General features: G+C 46.1%; 1 protein-coding gene across 2 annotated transcripts in view; it reads right to left on the bottom strand.

The window, feature by feature from the left end:
- Window positions 1-14,425: 14,425 nt before the first annotated feature.
- The window catches only part of LOC139052033 (uncharacterized), a 164,771-nt gene continuing 157,521 nt past the window's right edge, over window positions 14,426-21,675 (bottom strand). For both annotated transcript variants that reach the window (XM_070529106.1, XM_070529107.1), the window contains 4 exons: window positions 16,912-17,028; window positions 15,094-15,132; window positions 14,619-14,672; window positions 14,426-14,530 (listed from right to left, as the gene is read on the bottom strand). In XM_070529106.1, coding sequence (XP_070385207.1) covers window positions 14,489-14,530; window positions 14,619-14,672; window positions 15,094-15,132; window positions 16,912-17,028 — 252 coding nt within the window. In that variant the 3' untranslated portion in view covers window positions 14,426-14,488. The remainder of the gene's footprint in view (window positions 14,531-14,618; window positions 14,673-15,093; window positions 15,133-16,911; window positions 17,029-21,675) is intronic.

Below are 21,675 nucleotides of genomic sequence, written 5' to 3'. Positions count from 1 at the left end.
CCAGTTTCTCGCTACTTATCGTAAACTGCTGTTCTCTTCCCGAGACTGTTAAACATTACTTTAGTTTTCTGCAGATTACTTTTTGGACCCAGCCTTTTGCTTTGCCTCTCCAGGTCAGTGAGCATGCATTGCGATTGGTCCCCTAAGTTACTAAGCAAGACAATATCATCAGCGAATCGCAAGTTACTAAGGTATCCTCCATTAAATCTTATCCGCAATTCTTCCCAATCCAGGTCTCTGAATACCTCCTGTAAAGACGCTGTGAATAGCAATGAAGAGATCGTATAACTCCCTGCCTGACGCCCTTCTTTATTGGGATTTTGTTGCTTTCATTATGGAGGACCATATACGGTGGCTGTGGAGCCGCTATAGATATACTTCAGTGTTTTTACATACGGCTCGTCTACACCATTATTCCGTAATGCCTGCATGACTGCTGAGGTTTCGACTGAATCAAATGCTTTCTCGCAATCAATGAAAGCTATATATACGGGTTTGTTATATTCCGCCGATTTCTTTATCACCTGATTGACAGTATGAATACGGTCTATTGTTGAGTAGCCTTTATGAAATCTTGCCTGGTCCTTTGATTGACAGAAGTCTAATGTGTTCCTGATCCTATTTGCGATTACCTTAGTAAATACTTTGCAGGCAACGGACAGTAAGCTGATCGGTCTATAATTTTTGAAGCCTTTGGCGTCCCCTTTCTTATGGATTAAGATTACGTTGGCGTTCTTCCAAGATTCCGGTACGCTCGAGGTGATCAGGCATTGCATATACAGGGTGGCCAGTTTTTTTAGAACAATCTGCCCACCATCCTTCAACAAATCTGCTGTTACCTGAACCTCCCCAGCTGCCTTCCCCCTTTGCATAGCTCCCAAGGTTTTCTTTACTTCTTCCGGCGTTACTTGTGGGATGTCAAATTCCTCTAGACTATTCCCTCTTCCATTATCGCTGTCTAACGAAGATGCCACCGACTTCTATTGCACACTCCTTAGTGATGCCGATAAGATTGTCCTTCATTGCTTCAACACTAAGGTCCTCTTCCTGAGTTAAAGCTGAATACCTGTTCTGTAGCTTGATCTGGAATTCCTCTATTTTCCCTCTTACCACCAACTCATTGATCGGCTTCTTATGTACTAGTTCATTCCGTTCCTGCTCAAGTCTAGGCTAATTCGAGTTCGTACCATCCTGTGGTTACTGCAGCGCACGTTGCCGAGCATGTCCACATCCTGTATGATGCCAGGGTTAGCGCAGAGTATGAAGTCTATTTCATTTCTAGTCTCGCCATTCGCGCTCGTCCGCGTCCACGTTCGGCTATCCCGCTTGCGGAAGAAGGTATTCATTATCCGCATATTATTCCGCTCAGCAAACTCTACTAATAACTCTCCCCTGCTTTTCCTAGAACCTATGCCATATTCCCCCACTGACTTGTCTCCAGCCTGATTCTTGCCTACCCTGGTATCGAAGTCGCCCGTAGGTATAGTGCATTTTGTTTTGACTTTACTCGTCGCCGATTCCACGTCTTCATAGAAGCTTTCGACTTCATGGTCATCATGACTGGATGTAGGGGCGTATACCTGTACGACCTTGTCCTTGTACCTCTTATTAGGTTTCACAAAAAGTCCTGCCACCCTCTCGTTAATGCTATAGAATTCCTGTATGTTACCAGCTATATCCTTATTAATCAGGAATCCTACTCCTAGTTTTCGTATCTCTGCTAAGCCCCGGTAGCACAGGACGTGCCCGCTTTTTAGCACTGTATGTGCATCTTTTGTCCTCCTAACCTCACGATCCCTATTATATCCCATTCAATGCCCGCTAATTCCTTCAATCGCACTGCTAGACTCGCCTCACTAGATAACATTCTAGGTTATTGCCAGGTTCATTGCCAGGTTCAGATTCCAGTGTCGGCCTCTCCAGGCCCATGGCACCCTCTGCTGCGTCACAGGTCTGACCGCCGCCATGGTCGGTTCCTTCGCAGCTGCTGGGGACTGAAGGCCGGGGTTCGACTGCTGTATTCATACAGGAGGTCGTGGCCAAGTACTGCACCAGGGTGGCCAATCCCGCTCTGGTGAGGGAGTGCGTTACCGGTTCTGGTCACCGGGATCAGGCCACACTCCAGGCCTGTTTATCCAATTTTATCAACAACCACATTTTTTTTATCCAGTGGAAAATTGCGCGGCACCAGGATTCGAGCCACGGTGCTCTTGTACACGAGGCGGATGCTCTACCTCTACGCCACCGCTGCACTGTTAGGCGGCTAGATAGGTGCTGTCAAAGTGGCAACTATTCGCCAAGAAATGCTTAGCATTTAAAAGACAAGAAAGCGAGAAAGACGTACTGCAGTTACTAACGTCCATGGTTTTGTATAACTTGTGATGTGAAATGCCAAAAAATAAAAGGGTCTCCACTCTGTGCTTTCTGGTCTTGTATTTTTTGGTTCATTGTTTTGGCCACTTTTAAAAAAGTACGTGGGAACTTTCATGTCAACTCCAAGGTGCTTTGACCGAGCACTGCCGACGATTAATCACCCCATGGGGACTTGACCGATAGTTTATCTATGCCTCATGGGATCCAAATCTCAACCCAAGATGAGTATGTAGACGATTTGTACGGCCACACAGTGTACGTGCCTGGCTCCCATGTATATCTGCCGAGAAATTGATGACGCATGCCAGGGAGTTAGGCATATAAAGCTTCGCTTTAAAACATGTGACTATCTCTTTGACACGAGAAGGCTACCATGTTAATTCTCGAAATCAATAATTGGACAGATCAATAAATCACTGATTGTGTGTTCGAAATTATTCTAATATCACCCCAAAAGAAAGGCAAAATTTGCTTTTTCTATATAGTTACAAACATTTTTCTTTGTGTGTCTGCCACGTAAATCTATTTCTTAATTAACATTAACGTTATACTTCACCCTGATTTGCTTTTCCTTCTATATTTCTCTCTCTCCCCTTCCTCTTTACCCGCCTGCTTCTTGGCCAATCCCCCGTTGTGGGCATGCCACAAGTGAAGAACAAGCAAGCATACAAGCAAGCAGGCAAAAAAGCAAGCAAGCAAGCAAGAAAAGCAAAGCAAAGCAAAGCAAGCAAAGCAAGCAAAGCAAGCAAGCAAGCAAGCAAGCAAGCAAAGCAAAGCAAAGCAAGCAAAGCAAGCACAGCAAGCAAAACAAGCAAAGCAAGCAAACAAAGCAAAGCAAGCAAGCAAGCAAAGCAAGCAAGCAAGCAAGCAAGCAAAGCAAGCAAAGCAAAGCAAAGCAAAGCAAAACAAAGCAAGCAAGCAAAGCAAGCAAGCAAGCAAAGCAAAGCAAAGCAAAGCAAGCAAGCAAGCAAGCTGTTATTGTGACCGACTCGCTATCTGTTTCTACACCAATAAGTGCATTTTTAAATTCAAGAATTCAAAGAACATTTCGTTCGATGGTACCTCCATACTTACGGAAAGTATGTCTGCTTTGGGTACAGGGACATCATGGCTTGCATTAATTGAAATGGCTGATTCACTCGCATGAGCATCCCTCGACGGCCCTATCCTATCTGTTTTGCCGACACCAGCTTATGTCACCGCGGCTAGGTACGGAAATCTCGCTATATATCAAAACTCTGCAATATCCATGCTAGCACCGTCTTCTGAAATCGAACATCTTGTCTTCCCATGGAAAGATAATTGGTGTCCTTCAAGGCAATTGGAAGTTTCCTTTACAAAATTGAGATGTCGTATACCTCATCTAAATATTTACCTACACAGGTCCGGTCTCGCAATGTCCCCTCTATGTTCTTTTTTAAGTGCACCTGAAATTATCGAACATTATTTTCTCTCTTTCCGCCACTTTCTGAGACAAAGAAAACTATTAGAATACTCGTTTACCAAACTTGGGCTATCGCTAACCTCGCCAACCATTCTTTCTTTTGAGGTGACTTCACTGGGATTCAGCCACAGGGATGCTTTTCTTGCAGTTTACAATTTTATTAGAGAGGCAAAAAGAGTACCTTGCTGAATTTATAAAAAAAATATTAATATTTTCTATTTCAATTCTTTACGTTCAATTACTTAATCAATATTCTTAACAATTTTTCATTACACTTCTACATTACAGTACTATCGTCCCACGCGTCACTATGGAAATATAGCTTCGCTTTACTTCTAAGCACACGAAACACCGCCTGCTGCTTGGCCAATCCCCCATAGTGGTAAGCGCCACTGTTGAGGATACAAGACAAGACAAGACAGGCAAGCAAGCAAGCAAGCAAGCAGAAGCCACTGCTTCGCTGACAACGCTGTGCGTTGCAGGAAAAGGAAGAAGTGATTGCAAACGAACGCGAGCGCACGTGCACAGCCGTGGAACGGAGGGAGGCAGCACCACGCCCCGGCAGCCTCTGCATGCACAGGCTGGGAGCACACCATCAAAGACACAAGCTGAGCCAGTCTATAAAAGGCGCATGGCTGGGGCGTGAATCTCTATGCGTCATAGCCTGATGATGGCGATGAATGCTGCTTTGGTTCCACGCCACAGCGTTAAGGCGCATCTCGAGCGCCGCCCACACGATGGGTACCATGCAATGCTGAGGTGGTCCTCCCACCGCCTTCACATCTCCATTACACACACCGGTGCTAGGCCGGCGACGGCCTTCACCATGTGCCGAAGCAAAGGCGCATCTGGAGCGCCGCCCACGCGATGGGTACCATAACACGTTACAGAGAGAGAGAGAGAGAGAGAGAGAAGTGGTTCTTGTGGGAAAGGAGAAATGGCTGGCACTCCTTGGCCCATTATCCACACACTCAGACGACATAAGACACTCAGCCACATGACGCACGCCCCCACACTGACCTCACAATACACAACACCAACACCGTAATGAATCAAAAATAAGACTTAATTGCAGCAGTTTGGGGCCTTATTAGCAAAAGGAGTTTACGCTAAGATTGGTCGCAAGAGAAAATTGCAGTCAATCCGGATGATGCATGGACATTATTATTAGCGAAGCTGACCGGCCAATGACAAAGAGAAACAACAGCCTTTGCGAATACATTTTATTTTGCACCGTGTTATTGTACTATGTTGCCGGATATGGACTGTGGTATATGCCGACAACAACTCGGCTGCATGGCTCCCCACTGTAATCGAGACTTACCGAAACGTCACTGAAAGAAGTCTAGCCGTCAGTCTTACGAGGCTAACATTCCTTCATCTTCACGTAGACTGCTTAAGGTTTCGTACGGCACTTTTACACGATGCAGGACAAGAAGCACATGGGGCATAGAACCTTCCTTAACAATAACGGCGCGTTTGCGTAAATAAAAAAAAAAGCGCTGGAAGGGCCGTGAATGGAAATGCTTCACTTCAGCAATGATTCGTAGTAAACATATAATTAGTGTCACGTGGCGAGATTGTTTCACAACATTTCATAACTGCCCGTATTTGTGGGAGTAGAGACGATATTGCGCCGGTGCTTCGTCATTATACGAACGTTACTCGAATTTGTGTCTTTGCACTTGCGGTGCCTCGATGTTTAGGGCGCTTGGGCGTTTTCGCGATAGTATTCCCCCGTATTCAGAAATGCAACTTAAGTCGAAGCCCATGCTTGACTTGATTGAGATGACGCCTGGCGTTAACGTGCCCAAAGACGCTCACTGCGTTTCCTTCGGCGCGTTCACGATAGGCGTCACTTAGGTCAAGTCAAGCATGGGCTTCAACTTAAGTTGCATTTCTGAATACGAATATCATGTAGAGCCCACGCACTGCTCGAATCATTTTAAACGAAGCATTGGCGAATGAGCCGGCAAGACGAAACGGTGCGCATCGACGAAAGACCCGCAGCGGACTCGACGAACGCGGCTCGAGACCGTCAACCAACGGCGGGAAAAACGAGGCACAGCGCCACCATGGACCACGCAGAGAGAGAAAGAGATGCTCTTCTTCACTTATTCCTGAAGAATATTAACAAATAAATTCGTAATACTATGTGCTGCTTTTCGTGCCCATAAACCTTGTATAGCCCGTAAAACCATGTTGTGAGTTAACACTGAATATCCGATGATGTGTTATAATAAATATTCATGCGGGTGCGTAGATTTATTTGTACGAATAATTATATATTTTTTAAATCTTGATTGCACGCACCTGCCACTGAAATTTCTACATGCTGTCAAAGCTGCTTGGGAACCTCTAACAATTTAGTTGAGTCCTTGAAATTAAGTGTCAAAGTGTACACGTACGGTGCAAAATGAAAATTATACAGATCTAACGCACATCATCGAATCTATCTCAAGCGGTTAATCGTATGCCTTTAAGTTTGCCCATTTGATTCCGGCGTACTTAGCCCTAGGGAAGCTGGCGCACGCGCATGCGCTCTCGCGCACCCGTGCTAGGCAGTATGTGACACTCGCGACGATCGCCTCCAAGAAATATAGTCAGCGCTGACACGATATAAGTGCACATTTGATTGTGGCCTAATAGAGCATCGGACGGCTTGTACTGGGGGGCCGTTGTTCGGTCCTTCCTTTGGTCCATTTCTTTCTTTTGTGTTTAAGGGGGGCTATTCGACAAAACAGCAGTAGCATGCAGCAGCAGCCACGGTCTGGAAAGTTTAGGAGGGTTCGTAAGGAAAGCTTCGCTTTAAAACGGTATATATATATAAATATATATATATATATATATATATATATATATATATATATATATATATATATATATATATATATATATATATATATATATATATATATATCAACCGCCTGGTTACGACCATAGAGTTTCTCACTACATCTGGCGCTGGTGCGCTGTGGTATGCGTGGGAATGCCGGTATATTGTGGATTCGGATTGGCATCGTTCTCGTAGAGACAGGACACCTTGAAGACGCGCTTGGCAAGTACCGTTCCGTCGGCCACAATGATTCATTTTCTACTAGAACAGCACCTGAAAAGCTGTTTTAGCTTTATTATTACGCGAAAACATGTTTTGTTTAACTATGAGAACTTGTTATTGTGTGTACGACTACATGTTACGTAAAAGGTATCAGCGGGCCGCTAAAGTTGCAGGACAGACGACAAGGTTCGCGCTCGCTTTCAAACAGTTGGTCGTCTGTTCTTGCTTTCCTTCGCTTGGTCAGGCATCGTGGGTGAGTAAAGATGTAATATGCGTGAATGGAAACATTTTATGAAGATTTTACTTTGAGAACGCGTTATTTGCGTAGCCATATCCACGTTTTAGACGAAGCCTCTTACGACACCAGCCAACACGAGCCTCGCAGACACATATACCGTCATTCCCATGACGGCACGGTGCCCCCTTAAGAAACTCCCATAGACGGTGGCGCCAGATTACCCTCTAGGTGTTATAATGGGAAACGCTATGGTTACGCCCACTGCGGGGCAAAGGCCTCTCCAATACTTCTCCAACTATCCCGCTCATGTACTAATTGTGGCCATGTTACCCCTGCAAACTTCTTAATCTCATCCGCCAACCTAACTTTCTGCCGCCCCCTGTTACGCTTCCCTTCTCTTCAAATCCAGTACGTAACCCCTAATGACAATCGGTTATCTTTCCTCCTTATTACATGCCCAGCCCATGCCCACTTCATTTTCTAGATTTCAACTAAGATGTCATTAACTCGCGTTTGTTCCCTCACCCAATCTGCTCATTTCTTATCCCTTAACCTTACATCAATCATTCTTCTTTCTATAGGTCGTTGCGTCGTCCAATATTTACATCAGTAAGATCTTGATGAGGACTAGTTAGTTCATACTTAGAACTGAGGTCAAACGCTTGTCTGTGGTATTTGTTTCCTTGTGTCCTCGTCTTTTTCGCGCTGTTTCACCTCAGTTCCCCTACTTAAGTAGAACCCTTTTCGTAAGCCTCCAGGTTTCCGCCCCGTACGTGAGTACTGGTAAGACACAGCTGTTATACACTTTTCTCTTGAGGGATAATGGCAACCTGCTGTTCATCATCTGAGAATGCCTGCCAAACGCACTCCAGCCCTATCTTATTCTTCTGATTATTTCAGTCTCATGGTCCGGATTCACGGTCGCTACCTTTCCTAAGTAAATGTATTCCCTTACCACTTCCAGTGTCTCGCTACCTATCGTAAACTGCTGTTCTCTTTCCGAGACTGTTAAACATTACTTTAGTTTTCTGCAGATTAATTTCAAGACCCACTCTTCTGCTTTGCCTCTCCAGGTCAGTGAGCATGCATTGTAATTGGTCCCCTATGTTACTATGCAAGGCAATATCATCAGTGAATCGCAAGTTACTAAGGTATTCTCCATTAAATCTTATCCCCAATTCTTCCCAATCCAGGTCTCTGAATACCTCTTGTAAACACGCTGTAAATAGCAATGGAGAGATCGTATCTCATTGCCTTACGCCTTTCTTTATTGGGATTTTGTTGCTTTCTTTATGGAGGACTACGGTGGCTGTGGAGGCGCTATAGATGTATTTCAGTATTTTTACATACGGCTCGTCTACACCCTGATTCCGTAATGCCTCCATGACTGCTGAGGTCTCCACTGAATCAAACGGTTTCTTGTAGTCAATGAAAACTATATATAAGTGTTGGCTAAATTCGGCACATTTCTCTATCACCTGATTGATAGTGTGAATATGGTCTATTGTTGAGTAGCCTTTACGGAATCCTGCCTGGTCCTTTGGTTGACGGGAGTGTAAGGTGTTCCTGATTCTATTTGCAATTACCTTAGTAAATACTTTGCTGATCGGTCTATAATTTTTCAAGTCTTTGGTGTCCCCTTTCTTATGGATTAGGATTATGCTAGCGTTCTTCCAATATTCCGGCACGCTCGAAGTCAACAGGCGTTGCGTATACAGGGTGGCCAGTTTTTCTAGAACAATCTACCTACCATGCTTCGACAAATCTGCTGTTACCCCTATTGCAAAAACAAGCGTCTTCCAGTGTGCAACCAGCGCGTTTTTTGGCACTGGATCATACTGGGTACGCTGGCGCTCACTGGGACTCACTGGGACACCAGTGAGAACGCTGAATAAGAGCTGGGTCGCACTGCAGGAGACGCTGGCTCCACTGCCATGACGCTGGGGAGCACTGGTTTGTGCTGTACAGGCGCTGGTTCTCGCTGCATTTCGCTGGTTCGCACTGGAAACTGCGCTGGTTGTGTTTGTGTCGCGCTGGTTCCAGTACGCAAGGACGAGCGCTGCTGAATATAAATGCTTTATACAATTTCATTGCTTGATACTAGTCTCTTGTCCTAAATAACGCTATCTCTTGGGGTCATAAAAGCCTATTTCGTGTCGCAGCTTCGAATAAATGTGCATGAGCTGCCCTGTTATTCATAGACATTTAACACTAAAGATCACTTTCGTTTTTTTTTTCAGGTTCCCTTTCGACTGGGCGCATAGCTAAGTTCTTGAACGAAACCAGGTAAACGCAGAGGACATTGTATTTTTTACTAGTTCGCACGTAACATATGACTGGGAGTTGTCGCCGTTGTCGCAGTGTTGTGTAGTGGACATGAAATGTAGAAGTCGTTCATACGCGCGCGAACGGACCCCGAGTTCGAAGCCTATCGCTGACTGATATTATCGCACCGACAAGAAAGCTGAGACGATTCGTGCACTTCCACTTTCCCTATTGGACTAAAAAGATTTCTGAGGCTCAAATACACCCATTTCAGCTTTCGCCAGCTACCCGTGCCGAGATCGGTCCCCACCGAAGTTTAGGCCCCACCCGCCGTCGTTGCTCAGTGGCTATGGTGTTGGGCTGCTGAGCACGAGGTCGCGGGATCGAATCCCGGCCACGGCGGCCGCATTTCGATGGGGGCGAAATGCGAAAACACCCTTGTACTTATATTTAGGTGCACGCTAAAGAACCCCAGGTGGTCGAAATTTCCGGAGTCCTCCACTACGGCGTGCCTCATAATCAGAAAGTGGTTTTGGCACGTAAAAAACAATAAAAAAAATGTTTAGGCCTAGCGTATCCGCCGAGTCCATCTTCACGCTATCGACGCGTCTATAGGCTCAGGAATCAAGAAGTCTAACAAGGATAAATCCCTCTATATTTCAGCTTTCGCATCGGTGTTCTTAAACATTTTTTTCATGTCTACAGTGCCAGCACAAGAAGTGATGACCACCGATGTGACGCGTCATAACACAGGTATATGTGCTCGCCGAAGGTTCCCAGCACTAGCCTGCGCTTCTCTGACGAAGATATACGACTAAACAGACGTGATGACTGAAAGGCATCACTGAACTAAGGAAACATTGCATATCCATCGCGTGAAGAACAAGAAACGGCTATCGAAATCGGCAGTAACAGCCCATACAGCGTCCCTGGTCGGCGGCTCATTTAGGACTTTTTTCGTAGTTAAATACCAATCGCAAGAGAAAATCGATGTTGTGGCACTTCTGAGCATGCTACTAAATACGGACAGCAAATTGTTCTTCGTAGTACAGGCGTGAGTTTTAGTTGCTGGGCGATAGCGCATCTACCAAGTCTGTGCGAGACGTAGCTCAGCGAAACTAAAACTACTTCTCGATTTTACATGGCAAACTATTCGTTGTTGATCGTCTGCTGGCGTGGCGTAGCGATAAAGTGCCGTGCTGGCAATCTGTTGGTAGGACGATCGAATCCTTGTCGGAGCCGTCTTAGATTTTTTTTATTGCACTAAAGCGCTCTTTGTCGCTTTCTGTATTCTAAAAAATATGTACGGTGTCCAGGCACCGCATATTTAACGCGCTAGAGCTGTTTTTCGCACGAGTAGCCAGTGCCTCCCAGTACACCGCGCCTACCCAGCGCCCCAGCATCCAGCGCGCTGCACCGGGCCCATAATCCGGCGCAATGGGTCCCAGTGGCACTGGGTTTCGCAATAGGGACCTGATCCTCCCCAGCTGCCTTCCCCCTTTGCATAGCTCCCAAGGCTTTCTTTACTTCTTCCGGCATTACTTGAGGGATTTCAAATTCCTCTACACTATTCTCTCTTCCAACATCGTCGCGGGTGCCACTGGTACTGAATAAACAACTATAGAACTCGTCAGCCACTTGAACGATCTCATCCATATTAGCAATGGTATTGCCGCCTTTGTCTCTTAACGCATACATCTGATTCTTGCCTATTCCTAGTTTCTTATTCACTGCTTTTAGGCTTCCTCATTTCCTGAGAGCATGTTCAATTCTATCCATATTATACTTCCTTATGTCAGCTGTGTTACACTTGTTGATTAACTTAGAAAGTTCTGCCAGTTCTATTCTAGCTGTAGGGTTAGAGGCATTCATACATTGGCGTTTCTTGATCAGATCATCTTTCGTCTCCTGCGATAGCTTACTGGCATCCTGTCTAACGAAGATAGCACCGACTTCTATTGCACACTCCTTAGTGATGCCCATAAGATTGTCGTTAATTGTTTCAATACTAAGGGCCACACAATGAAATGTTCCTTACCTCAGTAAAGAATCCTTCATTACGATGAGACCACCTTATGTCACTCTGAAAGCTTCCTCACTGAGGGACCCTCGGTGAAGGCTTCCTTGATGCTTCCTCAGCGTAAGGAAGCTCCGAAGCTACCTTCATGCGTCCTCACGCCGCTCCTGGTCCTGAACGGACGCTTCACCTCCCTGCTTAGCTACGTGACGCTTACTTGCGCTCGCGCGCTGTCGCCCGCCTGCGGAGACGCGCGAGCACGGTACGTCTTGCCAGGCATGTTCGTTTCAGTAGCGCGTGTGGCATGATAGCGCTGCTAGGCGTTGCTAGGCGTTGCACAACGCCGGCGTGCCAGCGTTGCTGGAGCACATCAAGTTTTGCACTGTGATGTGGTACTTTCTTGCGTTTAGTGAACAAATCTAGAAGAAAGCGTCCACGCATCTCTATATTAGCTCTTCAATTTCAAAATTGTGCGACGATACAACATTTCTTTATTGAATAATGGTGTTAGTGTAAAGCTTTTAAGCGATAATCTCGAACCCAGGCATGCGGCAACCGCTCCTTACGTGAGGATGGGCGAAGGGAGCTTTCACAGTACGCTTGCTTCCTCCATCGGTCCTTCGCTGTAAGGATCTCACGTAAGGTTAGGAAGCGCTCGAAGGAAAGGAACGTTTCATTGTTTGGGCCTAAGGTCCTCTTCCTGAGTTAAAGCTGATTACCTGTTCTGTAGCTTGATCCGGAATTCCTTTATTTTCCCCCTCACCGCTAACTCATTGATCGGCTTCTCATGTACCAGAGACTTCCGTTCCCTCCTCAAGTCTAGACTAATTCGAGTTCTTACCATCCTATGGTCACTGCAGAGCACTTTGCCGAGCACGTCCACATCTTGTATGATGCCAGGGTTAGCGCAGAGTATAAAGTCTATTTCCTTTCTAGTCTCACCATTCGGGCTCCTCCACGTCCACAATCGGCTATCCCGCTTGCGGAAGAAGGTATTCATTATCCGCATGTTATTCTGTTCTACAAGCTCTACTAATAGCTCTCCCCTGCTATTCTTAGAGCATATGCCATACTCCCCCTCTGACTTGTTTCCAACCTGCTTCTTGCCTACCCTGGCATTGAAGTCGCCCATCAGTATAGTGTATTTTGCTTTCACTTTACCCATCGCTGATTCCACGTGTTCGTAAAAGCTTTCCACTTCCTGGTCATCATGATTGGATGTAGGTGTGTAGACCTGTACGACCTTCAATTTGTACCACTTATTAAGTTTCACAACAAGACCTGCCACCCTCTCGTTAATGCTATAGAATTCCAGTATCCGACCACTAGTTCTCGTCTCTCCTCTAAACCCCGGTAGCACAGCACGTGCCCGCTTTTCAGCATTGTATACGCTTCTTTCGTCCTCCTAACTTCACTGAGCCCTGTTACATCCCACTTACTGCCCTCTAACTCCTCCAATAGCACTGCTAGACTCGCCTCTCTAGATAACGTTTTAGCATTAAACGTTGCCAGGTTGAGATTCCAATGACGGCCTGTCCGGATCCAGGGATTCTTAGCACCCTCTGCTGCGTCACAGGTCTGACCGCCACCGTGGACAGTTGCTTCGCAGCTGCTGGGAACTGAGGGCCGGGGTTTGAATGTTGTATGTACATAGGAGGTTGTGGCCAAGTACTGCGCCAAGGTGGCCAATCCTGCTCTGGGGAGGGAGGGCGTTACCAGTTCTGGTAACTGGGATCAAGCCACACTCCAGGCCTGTTTATGCAATTTTATCAACGCACGGATTTCCTTTTTTTCTTTTTTTTTAATGCAGTGGAAAATTGCGCGGCACCGGGATTCGAGTCACGGTCCTCTTTCAAGCGAGGCAGATGTTCTACCGCTACGCCACCGCTGCACCCTGGCGATATATATATATATATATATATATATATATATATATATATATATATATATATATATATATATATATATATATATATATATATATATATATATATATATATATATGTAACCATCCCTGTCTCAAGCGCTGCCTTACATATCGATACGGAACACACTGGGCATACTGCGCCACACGGGCTACTGGAAACAACATTAGCGGAGGATAGAAAAGGAGTGACGCGAAAGAAAGCACCCTCCATTCGTCATGTTTCCAGCAATCTGCGTAGCTCAACTTACTCAGATATGCATCGAAGACTGCAACTATAGCCCCAAGTGCACGCCTCGTACGAAACGCTCGTTGTCGCAGGCAAGACGTGGCCGCCTCGTTCTGGTACTTCAACGCTACCGGCTGCACCAAGTGGACTTTCCCTCACGGGAGGTGTCCCGCCAGTATGCCCGGCGTCTACAGGACACTCGGCGAGGGTTCCCTCCAGTGCGTGGAGAACGGCGGGCCGTCGGACGCCGACTCCCCCCGCTGCGGAGTTCCGGCGCCCGGGGAGTGCGGCCTGGAGCACCTGCGGTACCCTTACTTCGCGGACATGCAAGCCGAAGGCAGCGCCCGCTGTGTTAACGCGTCTCACGCGACGCTCCTCGACCGGCGTTGCCTCGTCGGAAACAACCAGTTCGAATCGGCGAAGGCCTGCCAGCGGGCGTGCCAGGGCTGAATGGCGTCGGTCGCAGCACCACGCTGAATTTTTCTTTTTTTTTTTCGGGTGCCGCTTAGTCTCCGCTGTAATTAAAAGGTGCTTCACAAACCATGACCGGAGCCGTGGAGTTGTCTTCTAATGGAGCAAAATTTAGCCTGACGAGGGGCCCGAAGTCGCAACATGTTACTACGGAGCGCAAGACTGTTTTTATATCAGCACGCAAAATTGGCGGTTCCGGTCCACGTTAATTCCCGCCTCCGTGTTCACCTACGCGTGAAATGTGAGACTGGCTAGACTGACGTTTCAGTTTTTACTTGATGCATCGCGATTAAAGCCTGTGTTACAACATGATTACTCATCGTTGTCACATTACACGCAAGAACAGCGACACTGTCGAAGTGTTCGCGTTTTATTCGTGAACACTTGTGAGCCCTCGATAGATCCACTGAAACTGCACTCTGGCACCACAAGTTCTTCTTTTTTTTAAACTCCAAATCCGCTTGGTATTTTAAGTACGTAGCAGCTCATTCCATGTTGTCAGCATGCATACCTGAAAGCAACGAGAAAAAGCATAATAAACAGATCGCACAGGTGCATTCGCTTGAACTGCCTAAGTATTTGTTTGAGCGTGTTCTTACAAGTCCGTCGCGAACAGCCCGCAGTTCCGTCGCTGAAAGTTTGGCGTAGGCCTTCTGAAGACATGAATAATAAACAACATATGGTCAATACCTATGTATAGATATTTCCCTATACCTTGTCCCATTCTCCCCTTATTTTTGTTGATTTGCGCTAAGTGGCCATAGTTCCTATGGTCCGTAGTACACTGTGTATGCTGTTGCTTGACACAAGTACCTACTTAACTTTATAAAGTTAAGTTTTTATGGTTATACTGTTTATACCACGTTTATATAAAAATAAGCACGTATTGTACAGGAACTGTGGAGAAACGGGTATGAAAAAAGCATTCATTACAGCAAAACCTTTATCTATCTATGAAATCTTCTATGGATGGTTGTAATTTCCTGTAGACACTATACGATATTGAAAGTGGTGATTCGTAAAAGCGTTGACGAATGCCTATGAACGGATGTTACGCAGAAATCGGATACTTACCATCATGTCCCTCTGTGTTTTCATCACACAGTCGATGTACTGCGTTGAGAGAGAGAAAGTACAATCTGTTCGCAGACGTAACTTACATGCACGACATGACAAGGCACAAATGTCCGACAGTCCATGTACGCTTTAACTATAGTGACCCAACAGTTCATTTGTTATCAAGGGCAGGGTCTCCGTTCTTTCCCAGTTTTTCCATTCTCACTGAAAGGCTGAGAACATGGAGGTGACCGCCTATGAGGAATGCATATTGCTAAGGGGTGCATCGTACAAGTTTCTTCAAGTGTTGAGCGGGCATCAATAAAATGTTGCAACCACCTCGATTTTGAACTAAAGTGACGGCCTTTCGAGAGCAAGACAGCAGATGTACTGATCATGGTAGACACACAAAATCATAAGGTTGTAAAAGTTCACAACGCGGAAGCACACACACAAATGGGAGCGGTTAGATTGTGGATGCCTTGCATTAATACGAAAATGCCAACATGGTAAAAAGTCGCTCTTGACACAACCTTAATTTTGGCGGATTTCCGGCGTATGGCCCGCATGGAGCCTTTGAATTTACTCGAGGCTGTACGAAGGACGTATAATGAGCAATTATGCGTTTTAAATGAGAGGGGCTGTAGCAATACTATTATTTTGGTAAAGTGCCACCGATGACTGCATCAGGACAGTTTTTCTGCTTTCGTTTTCCTTTCAATCGTGCAGAATTACCAATTACATTATCACCAACAGCACAAGTAAGCGGGCGCAATAAATTTCTCAAATGCACCCGGATGAACGTCTATTCCTAAAGCACACTGCCGCTCACCGTTCAGACTGGTGGCCCTGAAGTAAGATTGCAATGACACACAGCAAAGCCTCAGTGCTCTCTGCGAAATGAGCTGCGCTTGGTGTCACTTGTCTTCCTACTTTTTTTCATGACACGTTCATCATGAAATGATTTCTCCCAGAATTTGTTTCATATTTAGTGATTACTGAGATAATTTTGTGTTGGTAACACGGCAGCAACGCAAATAAGTTGACACGAAATACATTTTTTTTTCTATTCACCTATTCAGTGCATATTGCGACAGAATCTCCTTTAAGTAGGTTTTCTTCATGCCGGAAAGGTGTAACTTCTAATTACACATTGGAGGATGTGGTACGCGTGAATCATTTTTTACCACTGTCGATATAACACATCCGGTAGGGGCGCTCATTTTAAGTTTCAGTTTTCAGACCACAACAGATTTGTTCCAGGGCTGTAAGGGTGCTCATTATACACCCACGTAGAACACCTTCACATGTGTGATTTGATTTACGTTTCACCTTAGGTTGCGGGGGGACGGGGGGGGGGGGGGGGAGGGGGGCTTACACTGGCGCCATGCCCACAAGAATGAAGCATCTGAACAGCGCAGTGGTTCACAAGATCATGGAGACTTGAAGTGATGTCAACAGTTACAAGATGGCGAGCCGGTTAAGTTGGTTGCTGTTCATAAGAGAGAGATCGCGCACCAGTAAACGTGCGCCAAAAAAAGAAAAGAGAACGGGAAAGAGCAGAGAGGACAGTGTTTCTCCGTTTTCTTTTCCTTTGTTTGTGTTGGGGCGCTTTCAAATCTGTTTGTTATGATCAACAGCACGCGGTTAAGTAAGAGATTTCTGAAGCTGCAGCCAAAGTTTCGACAAGGGGACTTACCTTCGTCCTCATGAAGGCAAGTCACTCTTGTGGAAACATTGGCTACAGCTTCAGACATCCCTTGTTCGACCACTGTTGATCAGAACTGGGCGCGTGTGCGTGTCATCAGTGCATTCGAGTGTGAAATGCGTACGCACTGGTTGGAAGAGTCCTCGCTGCGCACAGAAGACGTCCCGGGGTCTTTGCTCGTTGGCCTTGGGCCCAGCCACTTGCTTCAGGCACTCGTTATTTCTGTGGTCGCTCAGGCTGGCAACCTCGTTTGCGGAAAAATAGAAGCGCGCATATAATGTCAACGCGGTAACCTTTCTGAGATGTTGAAGAGAGTATGCTTAGAAGTTTTCCATAGTCACTTAAAAGTAGCTCATACACACTGGAAGCACGAGCAGTGTATTCACCTACCATAATATACCTTGTTTCTTTTTTTCATTCATCCGATATTTAGCTTTCAGCTTGGCGAAATCTTGTCGCGCTTTAAGTACAATGGGGAACTACAAGAAGCCGAACAAGGAAAAAAAAGACAATTCGTATTTCCTTAAAGAGACACTAAATTGAGATTTTATTTGAGCTTGCAAAACTACAATGTAACATTTACAGTGAGAACACACTGGATAAACCAGAAAAGATGTAAAAACGAAAGACGCCGCCACCTTGAAGTTGCTGCACCAGCTTGCCTTGACATCGTGAATTTTGGTGGCGCTTCCTCGGGCCTAATTTAGGTTTTTATCGGCAAAGATGGACAAAACTGCATTCTAGAAGGCAGTGTGGTCCAATGCAGTGTAGTCCAGTGTAGAAGACTTACGTGTGGAAGTTTTAGGAGCTTTCACTGAGCCACAATGCCCCAAATACGAAGCCTACGTTCAAATCCTCGACGTCGTATACTGACCTCCCGCAGCTGCGGTTGCAATAAGACGTTCAATAAATCGAACTTCACCTTCGTTCTGCTTTTTATTATTCACCCTATTTGCGCAAAATTAGTATTTCAGTAATCTAGATCATTTTAATTTGCACTTTAGTGGTCCGTTTAGGGACACTGATGTACCGAGTTTCGGAAATTGCAAGCACATGTACATGGCAGTAAACGGGAGACTAAGCATGTCAGTAAGGACATAAAAACGCATTGAAAGTTGAGGCCAAATTGAATCAAGCCGTGACGCAACTGATTTCTGGCAACGTTCGCCTGAGGATAGCATAAATTATTTACAGTGAAAACGTAAAATTTGATTTAACATAGACGTAGAATAAATCTTTAAATCACTGTGGGACATTTTCGTATCAACTTCGGTGCCCTTATTTGGGTGCCCCATCTATAATAATAAGACTGATGAGTTTGAATTTCGTAATCGCCGCCACAAAAAGAAAGGTGAAAAAAATTTAAAGGTTTTAAATATATATAAACAGTTTTAGTTCGATAAATTCAAATAGTGTGTTCCGAGAGACTGCTGTACAGGCGGCGCTGAAAGTAAACAGTGCATGTGAGCGGTGGCCATACTACATACCCGCGCGTTACCAGCTGTACCACGTACTGCAGAACATAGGCAAAATATATCTGCGGTGACCACGCGATACCATTTTGATTCCTGCCCCACCGATGACTCAGGAGAAGTGCTTCTAACGGTTGATGCAAGCGGAATTTTGTCGCGCTTCCAGCAAACATATATGGACAGCAAGCAGCTCCTCCCAGAAGCGTTTGTCTCCTGCACGTCACTGCCTGAGCTTTGTTTCATATGCATGAGGCATGCGAAGATCACCCTTCTAGACAGTCAACGGTTGCCGTTGTCGCAGCGTCGCTAGGAACATCAAGGGGATCGTGCCACGGTTCGGTGACTTCTAAGCGCGATAGACCCCCACTGCTCCTGCTACACGCGGCATTAACATTATTTAAGTACAAAATATTTGGAAGAATAGGTTTCAAAACGCGGGTGGTACCACATAAAGCTATTCCGAACAGTCTTTGTTTCGTTTCTGCAATCAGCACTCCGCAATTGGTCAAATACTCTTCCCTCCCTCCCCCCTTCCTCCACTTCGCCTGTCAGTCACCCGACGTCAGGACAACCGCGAAAACTTCCCATCTGATATGACGTGTATGCACTGATTATGCGTCAACAGACCAAACATAAGAAAAATAATTATTTCCGATTCTGCCCCATTTTTCGTTAAATTAGCCCTCCGCTATTGGTGAATAGTTTTCGGGCTGCACCATTTCGACTATCTGCCACGCGACGTCAAAAAACTGCCAGTACTGAACACCGTGACAATGACGTATGCGCATTCAAGGCGCATTAATACGCCGAACAAAATTGCATTTTTTCTGAATAGCCGGATATAGCCCCATTCCAAAAGGAAGATAAGATGTCTGCCTGCCGATCATTCGGACACTTGCTATTCTCGAAGCTGGCGGGAACCACGAAATTATTTGCGTATAATAAACATTTTCCCATGGCAGTATAACGTTGTCAAGCCATTTCAGTACGTTTACGGCATTGCGCTACCAGCTCTTCTTCGCTGAGGATCTGTCTTAGGGGCACTTTTAATCTTCTATTGCACGCATCCCCGATTTTCAACCACACACCGCAAGCTAGGTAAGGGGAAACGGACCAATCGCAGACGCCGGCAACACTCTCCTCTTTCGGTTATATACTTTCTCTGCACTAGCTCGGCCCCACCAAAACCCTCGCCACTATGCGTGCCCCTCGCCTCCTGTCATCCAATTAGATGAGAGAAACAACGTGTGAAGATCGCCAATGCTATTAATTTAGAAGGCAAACAAAAACGACCTCCTATAAACGAGGAGAAGGGTTGATTAGTTGGTTCAAACAATGCTGCGGGTCACAGCCCGATGCTTGCGTCGGCGGTTTCGTAAATTTAACGTAAGGAGCTTGGATTAAAAACACATTGGAATAGTTTTACGTTATACGGCCCACAGTTTGTTCGAGAACAAAGCAGCGACGCGTGCCACGCCTGCAGGGATCAAGTGCTTCTGGCAAAAGCTGCATGCCGCTGATGAACGGTTGCAGTAAGCGAAAAAAGCTTCCTTAGCGCCGACCGCTGAAATGAGAGCTCTTTCGCTTGAGACGTGGTTGAGGCAGTGGTCAAAAGCGGTCGCGGCAGATTTCGTTGGTGCATGCTCTGTAGTATTTGATGCCGCCGCTAGCGCACGGAGATGCAGTTTGGCTGGTTAAGGTTCACTCCCACTAAGCTGACCCGACACCGATTTAGGTCTGCCGACTGTCGGCGACAGCATTTTTTTTTCCTTTGTGTCGGCACCTTTGTCAAACTGCACCGGCGCCTAGGGCCAGACAATGAACTATTTTTTACCTCAGTAAGGAAGCCTTCATTGCGGTGAGGCTACCTTATGTCACTCTGAAAGCTTCCTCACTGAGGGGCCCTCGGTAGAGGCTTCCTTGGTGCTTCCTCAGCATAAGGTAGCTCCAAAGCTACCTTCATGCGTCCTTACGCCGCTCCTTTCCCTGAACGAGCGCTTCACCTCACTGCTTGACCACGTGACGTTTGCCTGCGCATGCGCGCTGTCGCCCACCTGTGGAGAAGCGCGAAGACAGTACGTCCTTGCCAGGCATGTTCGTTTCAGTCACGCGTGCGGCATGAAAGCGTTGCTAGGCGTTGCTAGGCGTCGCACGACGCCGGCGTGCCAACGTTGATGGAGCACATCAAGTTTTACAATCTAATGCGCAACTTTTTTAAACTTTAGTAAACAAAACTAGAAGAAAGCGTCCACGCTTCTGTATATTAGCTTTTCAATTTAAAGATTGTGCGGCGGTACAACATTTTTTTTAGAATAATGGTGTTCGCGTAAAGATTTTGAGAGATAATCTCGAACCCAGGCATGCGGCAAGCGCTCCTTACGTGAGGACGAGTGAAGGGAGCTTTCAAAGTACGCTTGCTTCCTCCATCGATCCTTCGCTGTAAGGAGGCCTCACGTAAGGTAAGGAAGCGCTAGAAGGAAAGGAACGTTTCATTGCTTGGGGCCTAGCTCTCCGCCGACGGTCGGCAGATTGTCGGCGTCGGTACAGTGGCACAGAGGTGCCGACACGAAGGAAAAGAACGCTGTCGCCGACAGTCGGCCGACGGAAATCGTGTCGTATTAACCTAGTGTGAGTGAACATTTAGGCCACCGCTCGGCCTGCTCCGTTTACCTTCACAGGCACATGTACCATGATTATTTATTGCTTATATTTATTAAAGCAATCTCCGCGTGTTGGTACCACGTGTTCATATATAGGCACTATATATGAACAATCTTCATGTATAGCGACACCAATGTGTGGTGCCACTATACGTTCACATATAGACACCACACATTGACGTTTTTCGATATGCAATACTCAAGGTATCATTAGTAGATTTCCCCTTTCCAGCTTGACTACAGAATATCGCGGATGTTTTATGTTCCGATTGCTTAATCATATATTACAGAGTGACCGAGTTCACGCGCACTGGCTACAGCTTTGCCCTTTCTATGCAGTGTCGTGCCATCTATATAGCCGTAGCTATCAGGAAGCTGCTTGCGAGATGTGTACTCATGAACAGGTGCATCGTGTATAAGTTCTATGATACTTGGCTTTCTGGCCCGTTACAGCGAATGCCGTTAGCACTGTGGCCTGGGATACAACCTCACACCACATATGTTAACCACGGGGCCCTGCATGAGTGGCTGCAATTACAAGCCGTAAATATGTCCCACGTGGTTTCGCTACGTCCCTCTCGGTCATTTGTTCAAACGTGTTTTGGCAGGAACGGAGGAAGCCTAAAAGCAGTGAAGAAGAAACTAGCAATAGGCAAGAATCAGATGTATGCGTTAAGAGAGAAAGCCGTCAATATCATTACTAATATGGATGAGATAGTTCAAGTGGCTGAGGAGTTCTATAGAGATTTATACAGTACCA

The sequence above is a fragment of the Dermacentor albipictus genome, unplaced genomic scaffold, assembly GCF_038994185.2.
Source record: "Dermacentor albipictus isolate Rhodes 1998 colony unplaced genomic scaffold, USDA_Dalb.pri_finalv2 scaffold_17, whole genome shotgun sequence".
NCBI classification, from domain to species: domain Eukaryota; kingdom Metazoa; phylum Arthropoda; class Arachnida; order Ixodida; family Ixodidae; genus Dermacentor; species Dermacentor albipictus.
This window is presented reverse-complemented; position numbering and strand designations above follow the sequence as displayed.